The sequence below is a fragment of the Urocampus carinirostris genome, chromosome 7 (genome assembly GCF_059441175.1).
Source record: "Urocampus carinirostris isolate Australia breed hairy pipefish chromosome 7, RoL_Ucar_1.0, whole genome shotgun sequence".
Taxonomy (NCBI): domain Eukaryota; kingdom Metazoa; phylum Chordata; class Actinopteri; order Syngnathiformes; family Syngnathidae; genus Urocampus; species Urocampus carinirostris.
In genome coordinates, this window is record NC_142355.1 from 33944048 (window position 1) to 33968053 (window position 24006).

At 39.5% G+C, this 24006-nt stretch overlaps 1 protein-coding gene across 2 annotated transcripts; it reads left to right on the forward strand.

The window, feature by feature from the left end:
• The first annotated feature begins 485 nt into the window (after positions 1 to 485).
• On the forward strand, positions 486 to 22875 carry LOC148363063 (forkhead box protein P2-like). 2 transcript variants are annotated; one of them, XM_088339371.1, is made up of 13 exons: positions 486 to 539; positions 3863 to 4000; positions 5258 to 5338; positions 7664 to 7747; positions 7810 to 7876; positions 9052 to 9169; positions 10145 to 10249; positions 12128 to 12215; positions 14801 to 14926; positions 17136 to 17238; positions 20318 to 20388; positions 20478 to 20579; positions 22353 to 22875. In XM_088339371.1, the coding sequence occupies exons 1-13, from the start codon at positions 537 to 539 to the stop codon at positions 22530 to 22532; spliced, it is 1266 nt and encodes a 421-aa protein (XP_088195497.1). In that variant the 5' UTR covers positions 486 to 536; the 3' UTR covers positions 22533 to 22875. The 2 variants fall into 2 exon arrangements, with proteins under 2 accessions (XP_088195497.1, XP_088195498.1); XM_088339372.1 differs by having other exon boundaries at positions 17141 to 17238.
• The last annotated feature ends 1131 nt before the right edge of the window (positions 22876 to 24006 follow it).

Consider the following 24006-nt stretch of genomic DNA (forward strand, 5'->3'; position numbering starts at 1 on the left):
ACTTGACTCACATGTTGTTTTAGATTCAGGGTTATACTTTGAGTATTTTGTCGATACATTTGAGCCTGAAATATGGCAATATGTCAAAAAGTGCCTGGGAAGCCCTTACATTTGCAAGACACTGTAGCATGGATGCACAAGCCAACCTCTTTAAGCAGTCAAAATGTGAGCAATCCAAGAAAATAAACACAAATAATAAATGGCATTTCTATTAACCTCCAATTTCCGTCCTGTTTACCTTTCAAACAACGAAACGAACCTTTGATAAAGAGTGCGACAGAAGTTCAGAATTGACTCGTCCCCGAGACAAATATAAACGGCGCTGGCTTGTTTGTTTCTTGTGTATTTATACACAAATGCGTCTCATGTGACTCTCCGGCATATTTATTTCTATTTATTTATTTATGAGAAACGTAGCAGTCAGAAATAGATCTGAGGCGCCGTCTAATTTGCAGCGCCTCCCACTCAGGTAACGCTTTTTTGTCCTCACTCCGAGGAGACGCACGCAACGATTTTCGCGTCTTTGCATATCACAAATGGTGAGTATTTTTATGAATTCTTGAAAAAATAAATGTTTTATGCTGAATATTATGTACATGTGCCGGATGTATATAAATAAAAGTAACTCATATAAATGAATACAACTCATCTTTCTTTTAAGTCATTCATTTAAGATGTTATAAATATTACATATTGTTATTATTTTCGATTATTTTCATATTATATTGTTATTAAGTCCAAGCATAGAGTCAGAATTGTATGGCATGCACAAATATTTGACTGCAAACTTAAACTAAAGACATACTGTTGCAAAAAGTATCAAAATGTCCTTCTGGGGAAAAAAGATCACAAAGGGAAAAATGATGGATAATGATATTTAGTTATTTAACCTTTTTGTGATTTTTTTTTTATATCGGAATATTTAAACATGTACCGTGCATCATCTGTGCCAGAGTTCTATTTTTATTACTCTTTTATTTTGGAGATATTTAACAACAAATATTACTTGAAAAATACAGAAAATGTAAATAAAATATAAATAAAATGAATAAATGAAAATACAACATAAATACAAAATACTAAATAAATGAAATATCGGTGGCTTTGCCATCACAACAAAGATTTTAATGACAGGGGATGTTTTCTGTGTATGTGCACGTGCATTTAGAAGATACTTATTTGTTCACTTTTCCAAATGTTACATTGAAGCCTTAGTCTCAGAATGACTAAAAAATTAGTGCTACAGTCCTGAAAAATCTCTAATTTCTCCAAAAAGTGACATTCATGGACGTTTTTAGTCTTTAGTGGTACTGAGTGCAATCTTTTAAATCCTAAACGTGAATCTAAATCATCATGTATTACTGTATTAATGACGATTCAAAGTAACACATTTCTATGAAATACCACGCATTGTTCTGTTTGATCCAAAACGTCTTAGTTTTATATTAATTACAATTTTGAAAAATAAATTTGTGATGTCTGTTTAAAAAAAAATTCAAGCCAATGGATGTAGAGAAAGTCCAGCGCTGCAAAATATGCTGATTCTTTAAAACAAATATTCATATTTGTATAAGACAATAATAAAACTAAGACTGATACAAGACAATCTACAATTTGCTTCCAAAGCAAATTCTTGAGCCATGAGAAATTTCGCACTTAAAGGGCAACTAGCCATTTATTTTGTCGGGATGTATAAAAAAAGCAACTTATATTGATGTTCCCAAAAACTAACACTATATTTTAGCCATGTCTTAGACACATAGTTAATTATCGCCTCCGAGATAATCGTCAAAGTGTCCTTGGGCAAGACACTAAGCTCTAATGCCGCTATCGGCGTGTGTGTGGGTGCGTGTGTGTATGAATGGGTAAGTATGAAACACATTGTAAAGCGCTGTGGGAGGTCTTTAGTGACTTGAAAAGTGCTATATAAATGCAGTCCACCTACCACCACTAAAAAAATAAATTTTACATAAAGAAAATGTATTTGAGCAGATTTATTAAGAGATTTGACAAAAAAATTATGATAACTTAAAAGTAGTGTGTGCATTGTATACAGTCCAGTTTCAAAAAATATCGTAAAATGAGAATATTTCCAATTAAAATATACTTTTTCCCCTGTCAGATCATTTTTTACATTTGTAATATTTCTTTACATGTTAGTAAAAATAGAAAAATATTACGTATAATAAACAAAATTATTTGCCAGAAGTTGTTTCTTGTGTAGGCTACACAAACAATACGGTAAAATATCAGTTCTGAAAATGATATATCACATATATTAGTTAAGCTTAAAGGCGAATTGACATGGTTTTCTTTCCTTTGTTTTTTGTATTTATGATGTTAAATACAAATTATTGTTGGCGTGTAATTATATAAAGATTAAGAGTAGGACTTGATCATTTTGTACACCCTTTGAGCGAGTAAACAAAATATTTTCCTTTTTCAAATCTTTTTTTTTACTTTTCTTCTATGTTTCGTTAGAAAAATATCAGTATGGCTTCATAAAGAGAAGAACTTCGTAGCAATAAGGATCTGCTTGTTGAAAAATTAAAATAAAACCTGAAAAAATAACAAAGTGCAGTAACTCTTAATCAAACCAGGAGCGCAATTTATATGTTGCCATCATTTTTTTTGCAGTGGCAGCTTTATAATAAATTTCAAAATAAAGAAGAAAGGAAACAATGTATAAGCCTGCAGTCATAAAGCATGAAAATGTATATATTAGGTTAAACATTGACAAAGTTTTATTTTTATTTTTTTAATTGTTTACAAGTTTGTAATTTTTGATAGATTTATTTTTAGTGTCAACAAACGTTTTTTACCTTTAATATTTTTTTTCTACTTTTTTTGTAACATTTGAATTTTTAATCTGTTTAAAAACCTTATATTTTTGTTTTATTATTTTTATTTATCTGTCAAAGCGAGTCAATCTTGAATGTTTTACGTTTATTCTTTTTTATGGTGTAACATATTTATTTATTTATTTATTTATTTTTTCCCGGTATAATGCCTCATTATCTCATTAGCTGCACCGCTTATCCTCAGTAGGGTCTCGGGGGTGCTGGAGCCCATCCCAGCAATCATCGGGCAGTGGGCAGGGGACACCCTGAACTGGTTGCCAGCCAATCGCAGGGCACACGGGGACAGACAACTCACTCGCTCAGTCACACCTAGGGACAATTTGGACCGGCCAATCCACCTGAAATGCATGTCTTTGGAATGTGGGAGGAAACGGGGAGAACATACAAACTCCGCACAGGAAGTCCGGTAGCTGGATTTGAACCCACAAAGGAGGTTTCCAGGACCTTAGAACTGTGCTGCACACGCGCTAACCACTGCGCGTGCTGCCCTGGTATAATGTTTCAAGAAAAAAAAAAACTTTGTTTAAAACCTTTCATTTTTGTTGTACAGTATTATTTTTAGTTTTTGTGTGATATTTGAAAATGTTTAATTTTCTTATTGTTGTGTATATTTTCTTGTCATTTTTAGTGTCTAGTTTCTTTTTTGTATAACTTTTTAACATTTTATTGTTCGTTTTCCATTTTTGTTTAGTTTTTTTTGTTTGTACTTATTTTTTGTTTGATTTTGTTTTCATTTTTTATTTTGATTGGTGTTTTAAATGTGTTAATTTTGATTGTTTAAACACATTTGTACATTTTTTGTTTTATTGTTTTGTATATTATTTGAAAATTGTTTGTTTTTTTCTCAATCGCTTCAAAACATTTTTTGTTTGTGTTTTATTTCAATTTTTGGTATCGTATTTTAAATGCTTTTGTTATTTTTCTCATTTGAATAAGTTCATTTAGTATCCTGTTTTATGTTTTAAATCAATTCCTTCATTTATAAATGTATTTTGGGGTAGCTGACCAGCAAGAGGATGCCCGAAAACTCTTGTGTCGCCCGCCAAAATGGAGAAATCGGTCACCTTTGTCCCGGGCGGCATACGGCAGAAGCATTGAGAGAGGAAGTGGGACCTATGAATATTCTCAATACTAAGCAGGTAACACACACAAAAAAAACGTATTTACAATGAAATCTTAAAGCTTTAGTAACCATGCCTCCAAAAAGTGTTGGAGAAATTAGAGCTTGACTTTATCAATGGATCGACCAAATCTCTTTGTCGGTAAAAACTATAATCACAAAATATTGTGATGACAACCAGAGCATTGAAAAATACAGGGCCTTGCAAAAGTATTGGTACTCATATTCATATATTTAATATTGGCAAACCACAGGGCATGAGGCTGCCACCACCATGTTTGACAGTAGGGATGGTGTTTTCATGGTGATGTGCTGTGTTACTCTTACGCCAAACATAACACTTTGCATTCAGAGCAAAAAGTTTTTGGTGTCATCTGACCAAAGCACCTTGTTTCTTATGTATTTGTGTTTACCATGTGACCCCTTTGCAAACAAGCCGTTTGATGGTATTCTTTCAGAAAAGGCAGGTGTATGCAAAGTAAGACTAATAGTTGTCTTATGCACAGATTGTCCCACTTCAGCAGTGTATGCAGGTCATCCAATGTGATCATGGGCCTCTTGTTAGCTTTACTGGTTAGTTTTCTCCTTGTTTGGGCTGAAAGTTTAGGGGGACAGCCAAGTCTTGGTAGGTTTGCAGTGGTTCTATGTTTATGCTCTTTCCATTTTGAAATTATTGCTCACACCGTGCTCTGGGAGATGTGTACATTTTGCAATATCTACTTGTTTCCCATTCCTGCTTTGAACTTTATCCCGGACATGCCTGGTGTATTCTTTGGTCTTCATAATGCTGTCTGTTCTCGATTGTCTCCTTTGCTGATCCCCAAGCCCATCACGGAAGATGTGCACTTAAACTTAGATTCTGCCATTGTTAGACATTGGATCATTCAGAAGTCATCAGGGAACTGGAGTCAGTTGTCTGAGTTGTGAGAACTGGGGGCCAATGTTTTTGCAACACCTACTTCTCAGTTTTTCCTTTGTCAATATAATATAAAATGTTGTATAGTTCCGTTCTCACATGTTGTTGATTCTTAGAGAGTATTTTGAGATTTTTAACTTCAGGTTTGAAGCCTCAAATGTGTCAATATGCCAAAAAACTGTTATGCTAGGCACTGTATGATATAAGATATTGTTATTAATACCATAGCGTTGACAAATAGGCCTACATATTATACAAGTGCTCTAATACAGGATGTCAGACATGCCTTGGCCAAAAAGAACACGTATTACTCAAATCAAGTAGAATTAAATGGTTTTACCGGCGGTCTTTCTCACACAGGTCTTGCTAACCAAGATGACTCCTCATCAGGTGACTTGTCCTCTGTCCAGTAGCCAGCTCAATGCTCTCATCCTCCATCAGGTATTGTTTTCTAAAACATGAACAAAACTCTTGATTGTTCTGAAAAGTAGGCACAGAGTAATGTCAAGTCAAGTCATGTTTATTTGTGACGCCCTTAATTACAAGAAGTCACAAGTGGCTGCACAGACCACAGATTATTGCAAACTACAGAGATTTGTGTTCATAATTTAGTGCTGTTAAAATAATATTTTACAATGTCAACAGATTAATTCGTACTCACCCTATTAATCCAAAACTTTCACTGACAGTCTGACACTGACAGTGAAAGCACGCCTCCTAGTGACACTGTAACTAGTTGCCCAACACTATCATCCACTTTCTGAGTTTGAGGGCTTTGTTTAAGAAAATATGATTACCAATCTGTTTTATTTTTATTTTTCTTACAATTTTGTGGTATTCTGGTGTTTTACTTTGTGATAAACACTTGATTAAACCACAATCAAATTCAGTTTTGCTCCAGGTTTTTTAATACTTGATTTGGTATTAAAGGTGTCTAATAGGCCAGTGCGTCGGAGTGGTCGCATCCAATAGGCCAGTCCGCCATACGAGCCGAGAAAAAAATAATTCGAACCAAGGAGAGTGCGCCCTTTAAAACAGTGCGCCAAATGGGTGTGGAAATACGGTACAATAATGAGCTTTTTTTATTCTAACATTGACTACCGGCAAGTGAGGCATGAGCTTCATCTCCTTTCTTCTTGACTCTTGTTGCCATTTCGAGGCCATGTTCGCTCAGGTGTTCACCAAATTGCGAATGAGGCATAATTGAACATACCACTGGAAAGAGAGGGGGGCACCATGAGACTCGGCCGCCGGCGCACAAAGCAAATTCACCTCTTTTCTCTGGAAATTTGGTTTATGCAGCTTTTGTATTGTTTAACCATAATAGCGCGTATTGACACATTTAACACTTCGACCCTGATTTCTTTTGGTGCCCTCCCGAGCACTTGATGCCCCACGCAGTGCGCGTTATGCGCGTTTTAAAACATTTGCACAGGGCCTGGCTGGAAAAAAAGTAGTTGATTAATCTGTTTATTTTTTTTGTATGCACATTGACAGTAGAGGGAGAGGGGATGGCACACAATTGCTTTTGAAACACGAAAAATATAAAAATATTTATATTAATTAAAAAACTGAAGGATTGTGCACACATGAAGTGCTATGCTAACTGTTTTTTGATAATTAAAGGCTGTATTGCAAATCAGTAGAATAGTGCTGTTTTAATGTTGTTTTTGAGGCTGTTAAGCATTTTAAGAAACCGATTGCAGATGTCATGTAACCAATAAAATGGGAGTGGGTAGTGTTTTGCTGGCTTGATTTGAATATTGCATGGATAACTCTTCGAGGCTCCTCGGGATAAGTGTCTCTCCCTGATGGCCACAGGGCAGCACAGATTGTATTGAGAGTGACCCGAGCCCCCGATACTGTACTAGTTTTTTGCTGTTAGGAATGAAATCTCGGTTGATTCGGCTGATTGGTTTCCTGTTCTTCTCTCTTACAGACCCAGCACTCATAATTGTTAGGAAAGGTGAAGCTAAGGTTAATATCGGTTTGAATGGTTTCAGAATGGATAGAGGATTTTCCGAAATGTGAAAACGTTTTTGTTGTAGCATTTAAGAGTGCCGTTTTTAAGTCAAAAGTGGTCGGGTAATGCTCATCGAACCTGTTGTTACGGCAAAGGTCCAGCAGATGGCACTCATGCACCAGAAATGACCAAAGAAAAAACAGCGTTTGTGGCCAAATTTAAGCACTGCACTAAGCATGTTCAAATCCAATTTTTCCATTTCTCGGCACGCAGCGTCTTGGTCTCTTCACCGGTCATCTTGGACGCTACGGGTAAGGGGAAATGATGCTTCATAGGACAACACCATACAAACTAATGCCAGCTACCGTTAATCACGAGCAAAATCCAATACCAAAATAAAGCTACCAAAGAAGGCGTGTTGGCGTCGTTTTCAAGCAGATTTGATTTATTTTTCTATATTTGATGCGCAGTGAATTGTGTCAGACTGCCACAAAGCATGGAAACAATTTCAAGCATTTACAAGAACTTCAGATAAGTGAGAGAAAATCCCAGCCTGGCCCGAACCGTGAAGTAATGATTGACATTTTAGGCCCAATCGAAGCCCCCCTCTCTCTCTCTCTCTCTCTCTCTCTCTCTCTCTCTCTCTCTCTCTCTCTCTCTCTCTCTCTCTCTCTCTATATATATATATATATATATATATATATATATATATATATATATATATATATATATATATATATATATATATATATATATATATATATATATATATATAATTTTATTTTTTTTCCTTGCTGTTCCAGCATTATATCAAAGAGTTTTACAGGAAACGTCAGCAAATGAATCTGCAATTGCTTCAGCGGGATCCGCTGAAGAAGAGCAAACAGGTAAAGAAGATTAAGAGTGCGCTTTTTGGTTTTGTTTCAATCATATTTCCTATGTTCGGCAGCTCCTTGGACAGCAGATGGCGCTACAGCAGCTGTTGCAAATCCAGCAGCATCTTCAGCAGTCAGCAGGTAAACTGGAAATCTACCTCTTTTATATGGCAGTTTTCGATTGGATGTTATGTGATGTTTATTATTGTTATTATTACTATTATTATCATTATTGTTATCATAAAACACTAATTATTATTGTCTTAACTATACAAAACAAGATGCAGTTTAAGAGCTAGTGAATTTAAAGTTGTGTGGTTTCATTGTAGTACCCAAATCAACCACAATATGTGGGGCAGCACTGATTTTAAAAAGATATATGTGTACCATTAATAATAGCAGAAAGAGAAGATATGTTGTGATATTGTTTTGTGTTAATATAAATACTATATAATTCCCTCGGCAATCGTGAGAGTTGGGGTTGGAACTGGCAGTTAGCATGTAACCGTTAGTAATAAGGAAATGCCTTTAGGGACAGTTAAAAAAAAAAACGACTATAGTACAGTAATTACATAGTAATAACACTGTTATTACGTTGTGTATTACCATTTTGAGTGGGCCCATTTAATTGAATGGCCCATTAGATTTGAATGGGGCAATTCATTTTTTAGCAAGTAGTCGTTAGCATGCAACCTTTAGCATAACTTGTTAGCATGTCAATGTTAGCATGACTCGTTAGGAAGTTCCCGTTAGCATAACTCGTTAGCATGTAGCCGTTAGCACGACTCGTTAGCATCTAACCTTTAGTAATAACATAGTAATAACACTGTTATTACATTGTTTTATGACATTTTTAGTGGGCCCATTTAATTGAATGGTCCATTCAATTTGGATGGGGCAATTCATTTTTTAGCTATTAGCGGTTAGCATGTAGCCGTTCGCTAGTAGCAGGTAGCTGTTAGCATAAGTCATAAGCATGTAGCCGTTAGCATGTAACCATTAGCATTACTCTTTAGCATGTAGCCGTTAGCACGAATCGTTAGCATCTAACCGTTAGCATGACCAGGCCAGATTTTTTGGTGTATATATATTGTTGGGCTACTGTTAAAGCTCTGGGACGATAGGCCAGCCATCTTTTTGGCAGAAGATGGAAATATATGGCTTAGTTAAAGTTAAATATAAAATGTAAAAAAATAAAGAATAGATAATGCCCGTGAATGTGGATGTAAATGAAAGTTACAGGAAATCATATCTTCATTTTTAAACAAAAACATTTACCAAAAGATAAATGTATCTCTATGAAATTTGTCTTTCAGGTTGGAAGGAGAAAACAAAAGAAGAAGAAGAAGAAATATTTATCGAGAGTGATAGCGAAGATGGCGGCGACAACAACATCCAACCAAAAAATGGTCCGCTTCTCTCGCCCAAAAAAAGGTACGATAACAATGATTATGCTTGCGTTAATGCACTAAAGCCCATAATGTGTGATATAGCAACCCCTAGTGGTTCATTCATTTCAATAGAATATTACTGATTTAAATACTAAGCAAAAACACATGCACTATCACACAAACATGATTTTAACCATAGAAATATGCAATTAAATTGCCTCTCCACAGCGGATCGTTGCTGGATTTTGGGATTCAAGCATATGCCACTGTTTTCTTCTCTAGCCATTTTAGTCACTTGGCAGCAGGCTATTTATCGCAGCTAGCCACTTTTGTATTGTTAGCTGCACGTGCTTCCCCTTTGGTGTCATTCGCATTTCCACAGCTGAACATTGCTGAATTTCGGGATTTGGGCATATGTCACTGTTTCCTTCTCTAGCCATTTTAGCCTCTTGGCTGCTGGCTAAAACATACCGATAGCCACTTTTGTATTGTACGCTTCTTGTGCTTCCCCTTTGGTGTCATTCGCATTTCCACAGCTGAACATTGCTGAATTCCATGATTCATGCATCTGACTCTTCTGCTCCCCCCCCCACTGTTTCCTTCTCTTGCCACTCACGTCACAGAGTTCTGTGATTTAGGGTACCAATAGCGGACAAATTCTGCTTTGCTCTCGCAATACTTTACTATCCTTTTTAATAGCTTCTCTCACTAGCTGCTAAAGTTAGCCGCTTACAACAGATCAAACCAACTCCATCCATTTGCTCGTTTCAGCCGCTCCGGGGTATCTGGATGGCTCGGCATTTTATTGTCTCTGCCAGTGATTTTCATGTCATGTGTTATGGTTTAACTTTATACCTTACTCAAATTTTGGGATTTATAGTTTTGCGAAATAGTATCATCTCAGTCTTTCAAAGTGTGTCTTCTTTGAACGTACATGCTCCATTTGAGCTACAGCGACCTCTGGTGGTGAATCAATACACACTGTCACTTTAACGTGAATGCCGGATTTTTCATCCAGCTCGAGTCGAGACGATTTTACGGTTCCTCACGTCCTCTACGGTCACGGTGTGTGCAACTGGCCCGGGTGCGAATCCGACTGCCAGAACTACAGCTGCTTTATCAAGTACGTGGAATAATAATCAAAATAAACGGCAGGAAATACATTTTTAGCACATTGGTTGGAAAATGTACTCATCTTAAGTGCCGTTTTTCTAGTTTTTGTTGTAGTAATATGAGGAGATGTACAGTATACTACAACTAAGTATAGTAACCCTTTTTAACAGCTAGTAGGATATTTTGCTTATTCAAAGGTTATTTTTATTCTTTATCTTTACATGTCTTTCTTCTTTTTCTTTCTTTTTTGTCTCTGTCATTTTCCTTCTTTTGTCTCTCTTATCCTCATTTATTTCTCTCTTTTCTTATTCTTGTTTTTTATTGTGTATTTAATTTTATTTTTTCTCATTTTTCTCTTTTCCCTTTTCTTTCCCCTTTCCTTTTTTACTTTCAATTATCTATGTTTTCTCTGTTTCTTTTTTTTCCTTCCCTTTCTCTCTCATTTTTCTTTCCCTATTCTTCCTCTCTTCTTGTCTCTATTCTTTTATATTTTTCTCTTTCCCTCTTACTTTCTTTCTCTCTTTTCTTTCCTTTTTATTTCTCTTTTATTTTATTTCATTTTCTCTCATTTTTCTCACTTTTAACCTTTCTTTCGCTTTTCCTTTTTTAGTTTCAATTTTCCATGTTTGCTCTGTTTCTTTTTTCTCTTTTTATTTCTATTTCTCTCATTTTTTCTCTCCCTCTTCTTACTCTCTTTTTGTCTCTATTCTTTCATATTTTTCTCTTCCCCTCTTACTTTCTTTCCCTCTTTTTTTCCTTAGTATTTCTCTCTTTTCTTTTTAGCCTTTCCCTTTCTTCCCTTTCTCTCTCTTTTCTTTTTTTTTAATCTGTATTTTATTTCATTTTCTCTCATGTTTCTCTTTTTCCTCTTCTTTCCCGTTTTTACTTTAAATTTTCCGTTTTCTCTGTTTCTTTTTTCTCTTTTCCTTTCCCTTTCTCTCTCATTTTTTCTCTCCCTATGCTCCCTCTCTTCTTGTCTCTATTTCTTATATTTTTCTCTTTACCTCTTACTTTCTTTCTCTTTTCTTTCCCTTTTGTTTCCCTCTTTTTTAGCCTTTCCTTTTCTTCCTTTTTCTCATTTATTTCTCTCTTTTTGTTCATTTCTTAATCTTTTCTTGCTCTCTTATCCTCCCTCTTTCTTTTCTCTCTCCTTTTCTCGTTTTATCTTTTTACCCATTCTTTTTACTTTCTCTCCCTATTTTTTTTTTACCCTTTAATTCTTCTTTCCCTTCTTTTTTGCATTTTTTTCCCCCCGTTTTATTTTTCGAGCAGCCTGGAGGACATTTGGCATATCTGAAGTATGTTCCTCAAATTTTGTTGGGAAATATTTCCTAAAATGAACAGATTGATCGATCACCTGCAAGATTAGAAAATGTTGCTTATTTTAAGATTGTTTTATTATTTATTTCACCTAATACTGTCACGAGGGGGAAGGGGTGACCGGACCAGAACGGAGGCAGGAGGCAGGAAGGGAGAACTGAATTGCGTACGATCAAAGCTTTTATTTAACAAAATAAAAGTTGTCCAAAAACTCCGGGACAAAACAGAACAAATACATATTTACACTCAGAATGGTCAGGTACAGGTTTCCTCTGACTTAAACTAAACAGGACAAGGCATAACAGAACAGAAAAGGTGTAATGAGCCAACACCCGCAATACCCGCAATACCCACAACCCAACCTTAAATAGCAGCCACGCAATTAGATGATCTGCTTCAGCTGATGCTCAGGGGGCGGGGCAGACCGGTCGCCACGGCGACCATGACAAATACCTTACTTGTATATATTTTGCAGTGAAGGCTTTCTGTTAAATCGATACATTCTGCTGCAAGCGATGAATCCTTCGTTTTTGAGTATGAATGTGATGGCGATTTGGGGGTTTTGCAGACACTTGCACAGCGAGCACACCCTGGATGACAAAAGCGCCGCCCAGTGCCGGGTCCAAATGCAAGTGGTCCATCAGCTGGAGATTCAGGTCAGCCTCTTCAAGTAAACCTACCATTTGCAAAGCTTGTATTTTTTGGGTGGTTTGATGTTGGTTCCCCTTTATGCAAAATCATTTGTATATTTATTTTCATTTTCTATAGCTACTGTTGCTTACACTGGCCACTTGATATGAAGGAATGTAAACGGTCTGCACCTCCCAAAGTGCTTTACAATGTGCTTCACACTTACCCATTCACACACACACTCACACACCAATACCGGCCATACAACTATGCAAGGCGCCGACCTACTTATTGGGGGCATTAGGGATTCAGTGTATTGCCCAATGACACTTCGACATATAACACGGGGGAGCTAGGAATCCAACTTTCGACCAAGACGAGCACCTTACCTCCTGAGCTACTGCCGCTCCAATGAGTGATATATATATATCTTAGTTTAAGACATCCATCCATCCATTAACTGCACCGCTTAATCCTCAGCCCAGCTCAGCCATCCTCGGGCAGGGGACACCCTGAACTGGTTGCCAGCCAGTCGCAGGGCACACAGAGACAGACAACTCACCCGCTCATTCACACCCAGGGACAATTTGGACCGTCCACTTAACCTGACATGCAAGTTTTTGGAATGTGGGAGGAAACCGGAGTGCCCGGAGGAAACCCACGCAAGCACGGGGAGAACATGTAAACTCCACCCAGGAAGGTTCCATCTCATGACCTCAGAACTGTGCCGCACACGCGCTAACCACTGCGCCGCCGTCTGCCCTAGTTTAAGACATTGTTGGAGCAATTGTATAACATTTCAAATTCACATTACATTTACAAATGTTCCCATCATGTGCACATTAATAATATGAACTTTCTGGAATATCTATGTTGCTCATAACAATGTTTTGTTAGTGTAGTCGTCGTTATTGACAAAGTGAGTCGAGACTGATTGGGTCATGCTTTCGTCTCTGACACCATTTTTGGGAGTAAAGCTGTAAAAGGTTATTGTAATTCTGTATGCGGAAAAAAGGACAGGAATAAAAGAATTAAATTATGTGTGTGTTTTCATTAGTTGTCTTTTAAATAAAGCTTGCAGTTAAAAGAAAACAACTTATTGGTAATTGGTATTGGAGCAGCACAGTGGCGTAGTGGTTAACGCGTCCGCGGCACAGTTCTGTCATTTATTTGTATATCCCTTAATCATAAAACGTCTCAAAGGACTGCGTAGGTCTTTCTGCTCTTTTTCTTTCTCTCTCTTTTTTGTTCTCCCTTTTTGCTATTTATTTATTTTTCTCTTTCTGTGTATTTCTTTCCCTTTCTCTATTTGATTTCTCAGTTTTTCTCTCTATTACTTTCTCTCTCATTTTTTCTCTTTTTCTATCGTTTCCTCTTTCTTTTTTCTCTAGTCTTTCTTCTTTTCCTTTTTTCTCCAGTTACCTTTTCTCTTATTTCTCCCTTCTGGGTTTTTCTTCTTTTCCTTTCTCTTTGTTATTTCTTGTTTTCTGTTTTCTCTCCTTTTAAATGGCTTTCCTCTTGCTCTTGTTTTCTTCCTTCCTATATCTCTCTTTTCCTGTTTTTATTGAATCCCTTTATTTATTTCGTTTTTTGTTTTTGTTTTAGCCCGTCCGCGGCACAGTTCTGAGGTCGGAAGAGATCGAACATCCAGTGCGGAGTTTGCATGTTCTCACTGTGCTTGCGTGGGTTTCCTCCGGGCACTCCGGTTTCCTCCCACATTTTAAAAACATTCATGTCAGGTTAATCGGCCGGTCCAAATTGTCCCTGGGTGTCAATGAGAGAGTGAGTTGTCCATCTCTGCGACTGGCAACCAGTTCAGGGTGTCCTCTGCCTTCTCCCCAGCTAGAATGGGCTCCAACACAACCGTGACCCTACTGAGGATAAGCGGGGTAGATAATGGATGGATGGGTTATTGGTATTGGTCTCCAGGAGCAGGGTTTCATCGGTTCTTGGTATCAGTAGAAACAAACGGCTATCATGAATCCCTGCTTAAAATAAGGAAATGAACTTACCCAGTAAATGGTGGATTTTGCTCATCGTAATGACTCTTTTTCAATTTCAAATGTTTCTGCAAATAAGTTCCGAAAATTTACAAAATGATCAAAAACTTTTTACTTATTGTTTTTCCACCAAAAACAGACAATATCTTAATTCAAGAATAAAAATAAAATATATACCGGAGCCATGTCCCCCTAGTGGGAGGTGGCTAGAGTCGAGAACACATTACCATTTCTGACTCTTTCTATGAGATTAATACATAGGAGGGGAATCCCAGCCCCCTCGCTCAACCCAACTGATGTGTTGGGAGTCATTAGGTGACCAAATCCCCCAATTCTAACCCCTAATCGAGCGCCAAGCAGGGAGGCAATTAGTACCAATGTTGCAAGTCTTAGGTATGACCCGGCCGAGGCTTGAACCAGCAACCTCCTAGTCTCGGGGCGGGCACCCTACCCTCAAGGCCACCAACCTGGTTAGTCAAGAATATTTGTCCATAAAATGAGCAAAATATTCTGTCAATAGGGTATATATATTATAGATATACTGGATAATATACTGGAGTATTTGATGTCGTTTTGGTTGGTGGCGCCAGTGAGCTTTTTTGTGATTTCAGTTACGCAAAGAAGGAGAACGTCTGCGAGCGATGCTGGCTCACCTGCAGCTGACGCCCGCGGTAGAATCCAACTTGGGACCGGCTTTGATATCACGCGCTGCCTCGACCGACTCGCTTTGTCTTCAGGTGGCAAATTGGAATCTGTGCCTCTACATGAATAAATACATACAGGGCTCTCAAAGGATTTTTCTATTGAAATTTAGGACTTTCTAAGACTTTTTCAAGACCACATTCCATTGAATTTAAGACCAATCTTGCACTTATGTTGGCAATCAGATGCGAAAGGCTGGCGCAGATATGTGACAGACCCCGGCGCCCGACGCCATCCGGCTGTAACAGCAGGGTCTATAAGGTGGAAGGTATTGCGTACCCGGCAGCTGAGGTGAGGCCTGCAGGAGGACAGCGCTGGCACTGAGGGGATATTGGCCCTGAACCCAGCAATGCCAGGACGCAGTGACCGTGTGTGGGAACCAAACCCCTCCGGTGACGAACCCGGCCGCACCGGCACGACTGTTTGCTCTGACACCTAAACCCCCGTGCACGCTTCTGTCAGGCGGGCGCGGAGGCAGGTGACTGCTTGGGAGTTAACTGGAACCGTACAAGGTGATGGAGCGGTATGCCGCCGCGATGAGTTCCAGACCCCGGCCCCGCAGGTCACGCGGCTGCAACAGCAGGGACTGTAAGAAGGAAGGTATTGCGTACCTGGTGGCTGAGGTTAGGTCTGCAAAGGTGGACCGCGCCAGCACCGTAGGGGGACTGGCCCCAGACTCACCCAGGCCAGGACACAATGACCATGTGGGGGAACCAAAACCCGACGAACCCGGCCGCAACTGCGCGACTGCTCGCCCCGACCCCTAAACCCCGTGCGGGCTCCCAGTCCTCTTAGGCTCCTGGCAGGCGGGCGTAGAGACGGGTGATTGCGTGGGAGTGAACCGTAATCGTACGAGGAGGCAGAGCGACATGCCGCCGCGACGAGTTCCAGACCACACCGGAGCGACCCCATGACAAACCCCGGTCCCCGACGTCACCAGGCTGCGACGGCAAGGAATAAGTAGCCAGAGAGGTATCGCGTACCTGGCAGCTGAGGTTAGGTCTGCAAGGGTGGACTGCACTGGCACTGAAGGGGGACTGACCTTGGATCCAGCCATGCCAGGATGTTGTGACCATGTGGCAGAACCAAGCCCTGACCGCGCTCCCATTCCTTTTAAGCTCCTGGCAGGCGGGCGTGTAGGCGGGTGATTGTACAGGTTTGAACCGGAACCATATGGCGTGGTGCACCATACTGCTGCGACGAGTTCCAGACCTCAGCTGGGCGACCCCGTGACCGAGGCCCGCACACGGCTTTCGCCGGTATCCCCCATGCCCCAACCGCAAAGAGTTCGGGCGTCAGCTTGGCGACCCCTCCCACTCATTCCCTGGTACAGCCTCAACCCAGTTATACGAGTCATAGACTGACTGTATGTAAAGCTGCATCATATGGCTGCATTTTTAAAAACGCAGAAATCTGGATTTTTCAGACTCGCTTGCATTTATCGGTCTGAGACCGATAAAATCGGAGAACATGGAAAATCGGTTTACGACACAACGATCCGTGATTTTGTTAGGTTACTTATTATACAGTTATTAACTCAATCATGCAGATAAGGAAGGGAAAAAGTATGATATTTAAGAGTTACATTTATGACTGTATTGCAGTGGTTATAACATTTAACTAACACGCGAAAAGTCCCAGGTGGATACATATAGGCATGGAGAGGGATGGGTGCCACCAGGCTGTACTAGCCCAAGACACACCACAGAAAATGGTGCCCCTACAACCCTCGTGGTTAAGGGATCTTACCAACCAGAAAACCTTTTCTATGCCTTCATTTGGGGTTATCAAATAGGTAGATACAGATACAGATAGATAGATAGATGCCTAGATAGATAGATAGATAGATACTTTATTCATCCCTGTAGGGAAATTCACACTTCCAGCAGTATCCTTGTGTTGAAAAAACAAATAATACAATACAAAAATACCCGATATAACGTGTTGATATAGAGGATTTAAATAGTGCTACAGAAAATACACGCTGTAATAAAAATAGGGTAATATGCAAATGTGGTAGTGGGCTTTTACTCTCCTGGGCGGAGTTAAAGAGCCTCATGGCATGAGGAGGAAATTATCTCCTCAATATGAGACTTTTTTCAAGTTGAGACCTTTTCAATGCCCTTATTTGCAGTTATTAATTTTAGGATTTCTTTTTTAAAGTTAAGACTTTGGGGGAACCGTGTACATAAAAATAGGTATTTCAATGTCTCTGTCCTCAGCGTTTTCTCTGTTTGCTTGCAGTCCAGTTTGAAGGTCGGCGAGTTGACTTCACAGAGTCCTCCCCCAATAGCGAGAGCCAGCAGGGTTGTGAGTCGCTGCCATCTACGGGTGCCCTCCGCTACAGGTTGGTTTGTTAGATCCCTTAAGCACACGGGTCAATGGGGCACCATTTCCTGTGGTGTGTCATGGGCACGCACCGCCTGGTAGCACCCATCCCTCTCTAGGCCAACATGTTACACAGCAAAAAGAAGAGTTTGGATGTGGTCACCGTGCTCGTTCCAAATTTTGTTCATTTGACGTTTTGAAGTCAATCAAGTGATAAACTGAGTCAAAACAATTTATCGGCGTCTTTTATCTCTCTCCCTTTCGTTCTCCCCCCTCTCTTCCTATTTATTTTTTTCTTACAGTGTATTTCTTTCCCTTTCTCTATTTCTATTTCATTTCTCGTTTTTTTCTCTATTACGTTCTCTCTCATTTTTCTCTTTTCCTATCTTTTCCCCTTTTTTTTTTCTCTGTTTTTTCTTTTTCCTTTTTTCTCCTGTTACCTTCTCTCTTTTGTTTCTCCTTTTCTGTGTTTTTTCTTCTTTTCCTTTCACTTTGTTTTTCTGGTTTTCCCCTTTTTTCTCTTTTTAAATGGCTTTCTTCTTCTTGCTCTTGTTTTCTTCCTTTCTATATCTCCCTTTTCTTGTTTTTTGTATCCCTCTATTTTGTTTTTCCCTTTTCTCTCTGTTTAACTGTCTTTCTCTTACCTTCACTCCCTCTTCTTTCTCTGTCTTACTCACTTTATTTCTCCTTGTCATTCTCGCTCGTTGTCTCTTTCCCTCCCTCATTCATTTTTTTACCTGTTTTTCTCACCCCTCATTTTCTCTTTCCTCAAATACTTTGGTGTTTTTTTTTCAACTTTTGCTTTCTGACTACATGAAAACCTGCAATGCTCCTACTCACATTTCAGTTCACTTAAAGTAAAAGCATTGCATATCAAAAATATATTAAAAATAGTTTAAGACAAATTGTTCAATGGGAAAACAATTGAATAAAGACAAAACTACAAATAATGAAAACAATCCATTGTTAAAGAAAGGAATCCATCATGTCAATAGACAAAAATGTGCAACAAAAATGGACCACACAAAAAAGAACATATAAAATAAAGACCGCATTACAACTTAAACATCCATCCATTATCTGCACCAGTCATCCTCAGTAGGGTCGTGGGGGTGCTGGAGCCCATCCCAACTATCTTCGGGCAGTTGGCAGGGGACACCCTCAACTGGTTGCGAGACAATTCACTCGCTCATTCACATCTAGGGACAATTTGGACCGGCCAATTAACCTGACATGCATGTTCTTGGAATGTGGGAGGAAACCGGAGTGCCCGGAGGAAACCCACGCAAGCACGGGGAGAACATGCAAACTCCACACGGGAAGGTTTGATCTCATGACCTCAAAACTGTGCCACACCCCGCTAACCACTGCTCCACCGTGCTGCCCACAACTTAAACAACACAAAACAAATCATGTTATAAAATGCATTTCTGCAAAAACTTGGCCCTACCCCAAAAGCGGACATACAGTTTTGGTCAATAGTTTACATACACTTGTGAAGAACATAATGTCACAGCTCTCTTGAGTTTCCAGTTATTTACAACTCTGATTTTTATCTGATAGTGTGATTGGAACAGATAGTCCTTTGTCGCCAAAAACATTCATGAGGTTTGGTTCTTTTATGACATTATTATGGGTTAACAGAAAAAGTGATCAAATCTGCTGGGTCAAAAATATAAATTCAGCAGCGCTAATATTTGGTAACATGTCCTTTATCCATTTTCACTTCAATTTGGCGCTTTTGGTAGCCATCCACAAGCTTCTGGTTGAATCTATGACCACTCCTCTTGACAGAATTTGTGCAGTGAAATTTGATGGTTTTCTGACATGGACTTGTTTTTTCAGCATTGTCCACGAGTTCTCAATAGGGTTTAAGTCAGGACTTTGGGAAGGACATTCTAAAACCTTAATTCTAGCCTGATTTAGCCATTCCATTAACACTTTTGATGTGTGTTTGGGGTCATTGTCCTGTTGGAACGCCCGACTGCGCCCAAGACCCAATCTTCGGGCTGATGATTTTAGGTTATCTCGAAGAATTTGAAGATAATTCTCCGTCTTCATTTTTCCATTTTCTCTCTGTAAAGCACCAGTTCCATTGTCGATAAAACAGCCCCACAGCATAATACTACCATCACCGTGCTTAACGGGAGGTTAGGGTTAAGGGCCGCAACTTTTCTCCTCCAAACATATTACTGGGCATTGTGGCCAAATAGCTCGATTTTTGTTCTGTCTGACCACAGAACTTTCCTCCAGATTTTATTATCTTTTTCCATATGATCAACAGCAAACTTCAGTCGAGCCTTAAGTTTGCGCTTTTGGAGCAAGGGCTTCCTGCTTGCACGGCAGCCTCTCAGTCCATGGAGATGCAAAACACGCTTGAATGTAGACACTGACACCTGTGTCCCATCAGCTTCTAATTCTTGGCAGATCTGCTTTTTGGTGATTCTCAGTTGAATCTTCACCCTCCTGACCAATTTCTCTCAGCAACAAGTGACAGCTTGCGTTTTTTTCCTGATGGAAGCAGTGACTAAACAGTGCCATGCACTTTATACTGACAAACAATTGTTAGCACTGTTGCTCTTGGGACCTGCAGCCGCTTTGAAATGGCTCCAAATGACTTTCCTGACTTGTTCAAGTCAATGATTCGCTTTTTCAGATCCATGCTGAGCTCCTTGCACTTTGTAGCATTTGTGGGCGTTTGCATCCAATGAGCCCCATTTAAATGGCCTCAAAGAAGTCACCAGCTATGGTCACTCATAATCCCTCACAAGAAGTTAAGAGGCCATGCTATGAAGCTCATTTCAGTGGCACAATTTTCTAAGTCACCAAAATTGCTAATTTGTGTTGCTGTATGTATATTTTTGACCCAGCAGATTTGTCACTTTTTCTGTTAACCCATTATTAAGTCATAAAAGAGCCAAACCTTATGAATGTTTATGGTCTATCACTCTATTAGAGAAAAAACAGAGTTGTAGAAATAACTGGAGACTCAAAAGAGCTGTGACATTATGTTCTTCACAAGTGTATCTAAAATGTTGACCAGAACTGTACATTCTTATTTGAAATAATCAAACGAAAACTTTCCTTCCTGATGGCAGAGAAAGAGCAAGAGCTGTACAAGAACGCAGACGTCCGACCACCTTACACCTATGCAACTTTAATAAGACAGGTACACGCAACCCATCAAGACATTTTTCGGGGTTCCTTCATTTTCAGAGATCACACTTTAAAAAAAAAATCTCCTTTTTTCATCTGCAGGCCATCATCGAATCAGCCGACATGCAGCTCACCCTCAACGAGATCTACACTTGGTTTACGAGGACCTTCGCGTTTTTTCGGCGCAATGCTGCAACCTGGAAGGTAACTCATGGCAAGGGTGGGTGTCGTTGCCGTGACAAGAAAAATCACACCCAGTATCGTAGGGATCGTTGAAATGGATGTAATTAGCCCCGGTACGCCAGATAAAAACATGAAAATAACAGAATAGTGTGAAGAATTGGAAAGGAAAAAAAACAAACATACATTTTCTTTTGGTTTGATGTGATTTGAGATTGTCACGAGGTGTCAGATGGACCCAAACGCGGGACAAAAGGGATGTGGTCTAAGGCCACTGTGGGGACGTTTATTTAAACAGCAACAACACAAGACTTTACCGGTGAGAAGGGGTATATGAGCAACATAGCAGAGGGAGAATCTAGAAAAGGAGACTTGGGAATACTTTTAAGAAGGCAACTGAAGTGGTAGGTCATGAAAAGAGGAGGGAAAACTTGAGAGGGGATCTTGGGATGGTGAGAATCTAGAAAAGGAGACTTGGGAATACCTTTAAGAAGACAACTGAAGTGGCAGGTCTTGGGAAGAGGAGGAAACATTTGAGAGGGGATCTTAGCGTGGTGATAATCTAGAAAATAAGACTTGGGAATAGCTTGAAGAAGAAGGTTGCAGTGGTAGGCCTTGGAGTGGAGAAACTGAAACGTGGAGAATTTAATGAGGAGGTCATGGGAGGCGAAGCTTGTCGTTTTGGTGAGTGAAGGTCTTCAGGAATCAAAACAGTTCAGCAAAGTGAGGTGGGAGCCCAGGGCATTTATAGTCGAGGTGGCTGATCGTCAAATTGCAAACACCTGGGGAGAGGAAACGTAAAATGGGGTAAATCTGTCATCTTTTTGAGAAAATAAAGACTGCAGGCACCAAACCTTGACATAGGTGGTACACAGAAAAATAGGGGGCATATGTTCACTGAGGTAGTGTTAAAGTTTGACATGGTAAGTGTTAAATCAACACCATTACGGAGTAACTTAAAATAAATTGTGTTAAATTAACACTCAGAGTAAACTTTTAACACTACCTCAGTGGAAATATTAATGATGGTCTTATGGCCTACGAGTGTTGAATCAACACTAGTAATTTCACACTGTGCAGTGGAGTTTGTGGGATATTGGTTATAAATTCATGCTGATGATTGCGATGATTGTCATGCTCTTAGAATACGTGTTTTTTTTTAGTCGCCACCTTATTCTTAATAATAAGGTCGCGAGGGTAATGATGTGTGTCCCTTTTTCACATTTCCTGAAGCCTTATTTCCATAGTTATTATATTCCTACTTCTCCCTTTAGCATCACTGCGAGTCTTGGAACCCATAGCTGAACCAATTAAAGTGATTCTGAACTGAACATAGAGAGAAATGGAGCATTGTGGGAGAAAGTTAAGCCAATCGCATATAGACATCTCCTTGATGTCGTGACGCAAACCAATAGCAGATCAGCACTTTAAATGGCATCGGCCAATAGCGGACTGGCATCTTTTAAGACGTATGAGAAAAGTGACTCGCACGGTCATGCGGAATAACACAGCAAAATTTTTCGAATGATTTGTTTTTGGTAATTTTGTGTTTATGTCAGGTGGGCTAACTGATGGAGTTACGCGGCACAAATACACGCCACGGCGTTTGCGATCATTTATAGAATGAGAAATCCAAAATATGTTTTCATTAAATTTGCAACATAAATACTTAAAACTATATGGATGTTTATTAATAATAGATGTTTATGAGACTCTGGCGGCCTTCCGGCCCCTGCCCAAAATCTTCTTAGGTATGGGAAATACTGACTGATTAACTGTTACACATGTTGTTGTCAGAATGCAGTGCGCCACAACCTGAGCCTGCACCGATGCTTCGTACGTGTCGAGAACCCTAAAGGTGCCGTGTGGACGGTGGACGAGGATCTATATAAGCAGCGACGGTCCCAGAGGATGAACGGCTCGCTAGCGCCCATCGTGACTCGGAAACTTCCGCATTTTCAATATGAGGATGTATGAAAAACATAGTCAATGAACTGAATTGAATGACCTTGTCAAAATAATGCTGGGTCAAAATCAACTCATTGGATAATGAATGGTAAATCGTCTGCCTTTATATAGCGCTCTTCAAGTCAATGAAGACCTCCCAAAGCGCTTTACGATGTGCTTCACACTTACACATTCACACACACTCTCACACACCGATAGGGAGTCAGCCATGCAAGGTGCCTACCTGCTTATTGGGGCCATTAGGGATTCAGTGTCTTGCCCAAAGACACTTTCACATAGCACACGGAGGAGCCGGTAATCGAACCTGCGACCTCTTGATCCCAAGAAGATCACTCTAATGCCCCCCCTTTAATAATTGGTAATACTTAATGTATTTTGTCTATTGTTGTACTTTGTGTATAATTTATGTATTATTAATAAACTCCTTTGACAAATGACTCTGGACTGTGGATCTTGATATTTTTCGGGGTGAATGAAAATTATTAGGCCGATAGTTATCGGACTGATTACAACCAAATATGAAAACTTGAATAATAATAACATTTTGTAATTATGTTTATGAGATGTTTTTATGGTCTTTTTGATATTTTCTTATATATTTTTGCTTACAATTTTTTCCACATTCACACATTTTACAAGTAGTTCCACATTTGTATTTTCATATCTAGTTACAGTACATACATTTTTAAATATGACCCTAAGCCGGTGGGCCATCAGACAGTTGATAAACAAATACGTGTCTCTACAATGTCACCATTCTCTGAAATACGTTATGCCCCATATTTCTGGAAATCTTAAACGTTTTCAAAACATACTAATCACAGAAAGATCACGATCTGAAACAAGCACCCGAAAACTATAGAGCCGGCACAGCTTACCAATAACGTGCTCTCGTAATCAGCTGATTATAGGATTCCCCGCAAATATACATTTATTAAATCCAGGATGGTCCAGTGAATCCAAACGTTTAAACTATTTACTCCAAAACACACGATAATGAAAAAAAAAATCCGCCTAAAAGCATGCTTGCATCGTTTGATTATCTTTGTGGTAATCAGTTAGTTTTGTTCCACAACTCCCCTTTGAAACTAAACAGACTAGTCAGATGATTTCCAATATGTAAATGGTCTGCATTTATATAGCGCTTTTCAAGTCAATGAGGACCTCCCAAAGCGCTTTACAATGTGCTTCACACTTTCCCCTTTTACAAACTAACTAACCGATAGCAGCGTCAGCCATGCAGGGCGACTACCTGCTACCGGGGGCATTAGGGATTCAGTGTCTTGCCCAAGGACACTTCGACATAGAACATGGAGGAGCCAGGAATCGGACCTGCGACCTCTTGATCCCAAGATGAGCGCTCTAGCTCCTGAGCAGTTAATATGGCCGTTCGCCTCCGACCTTTTGATTGACACCACTCCTGACCAATTGCAAGTTTTTTTCACGGTCCCTACCATGCATTAACCTATAAGGGCCTGTATTG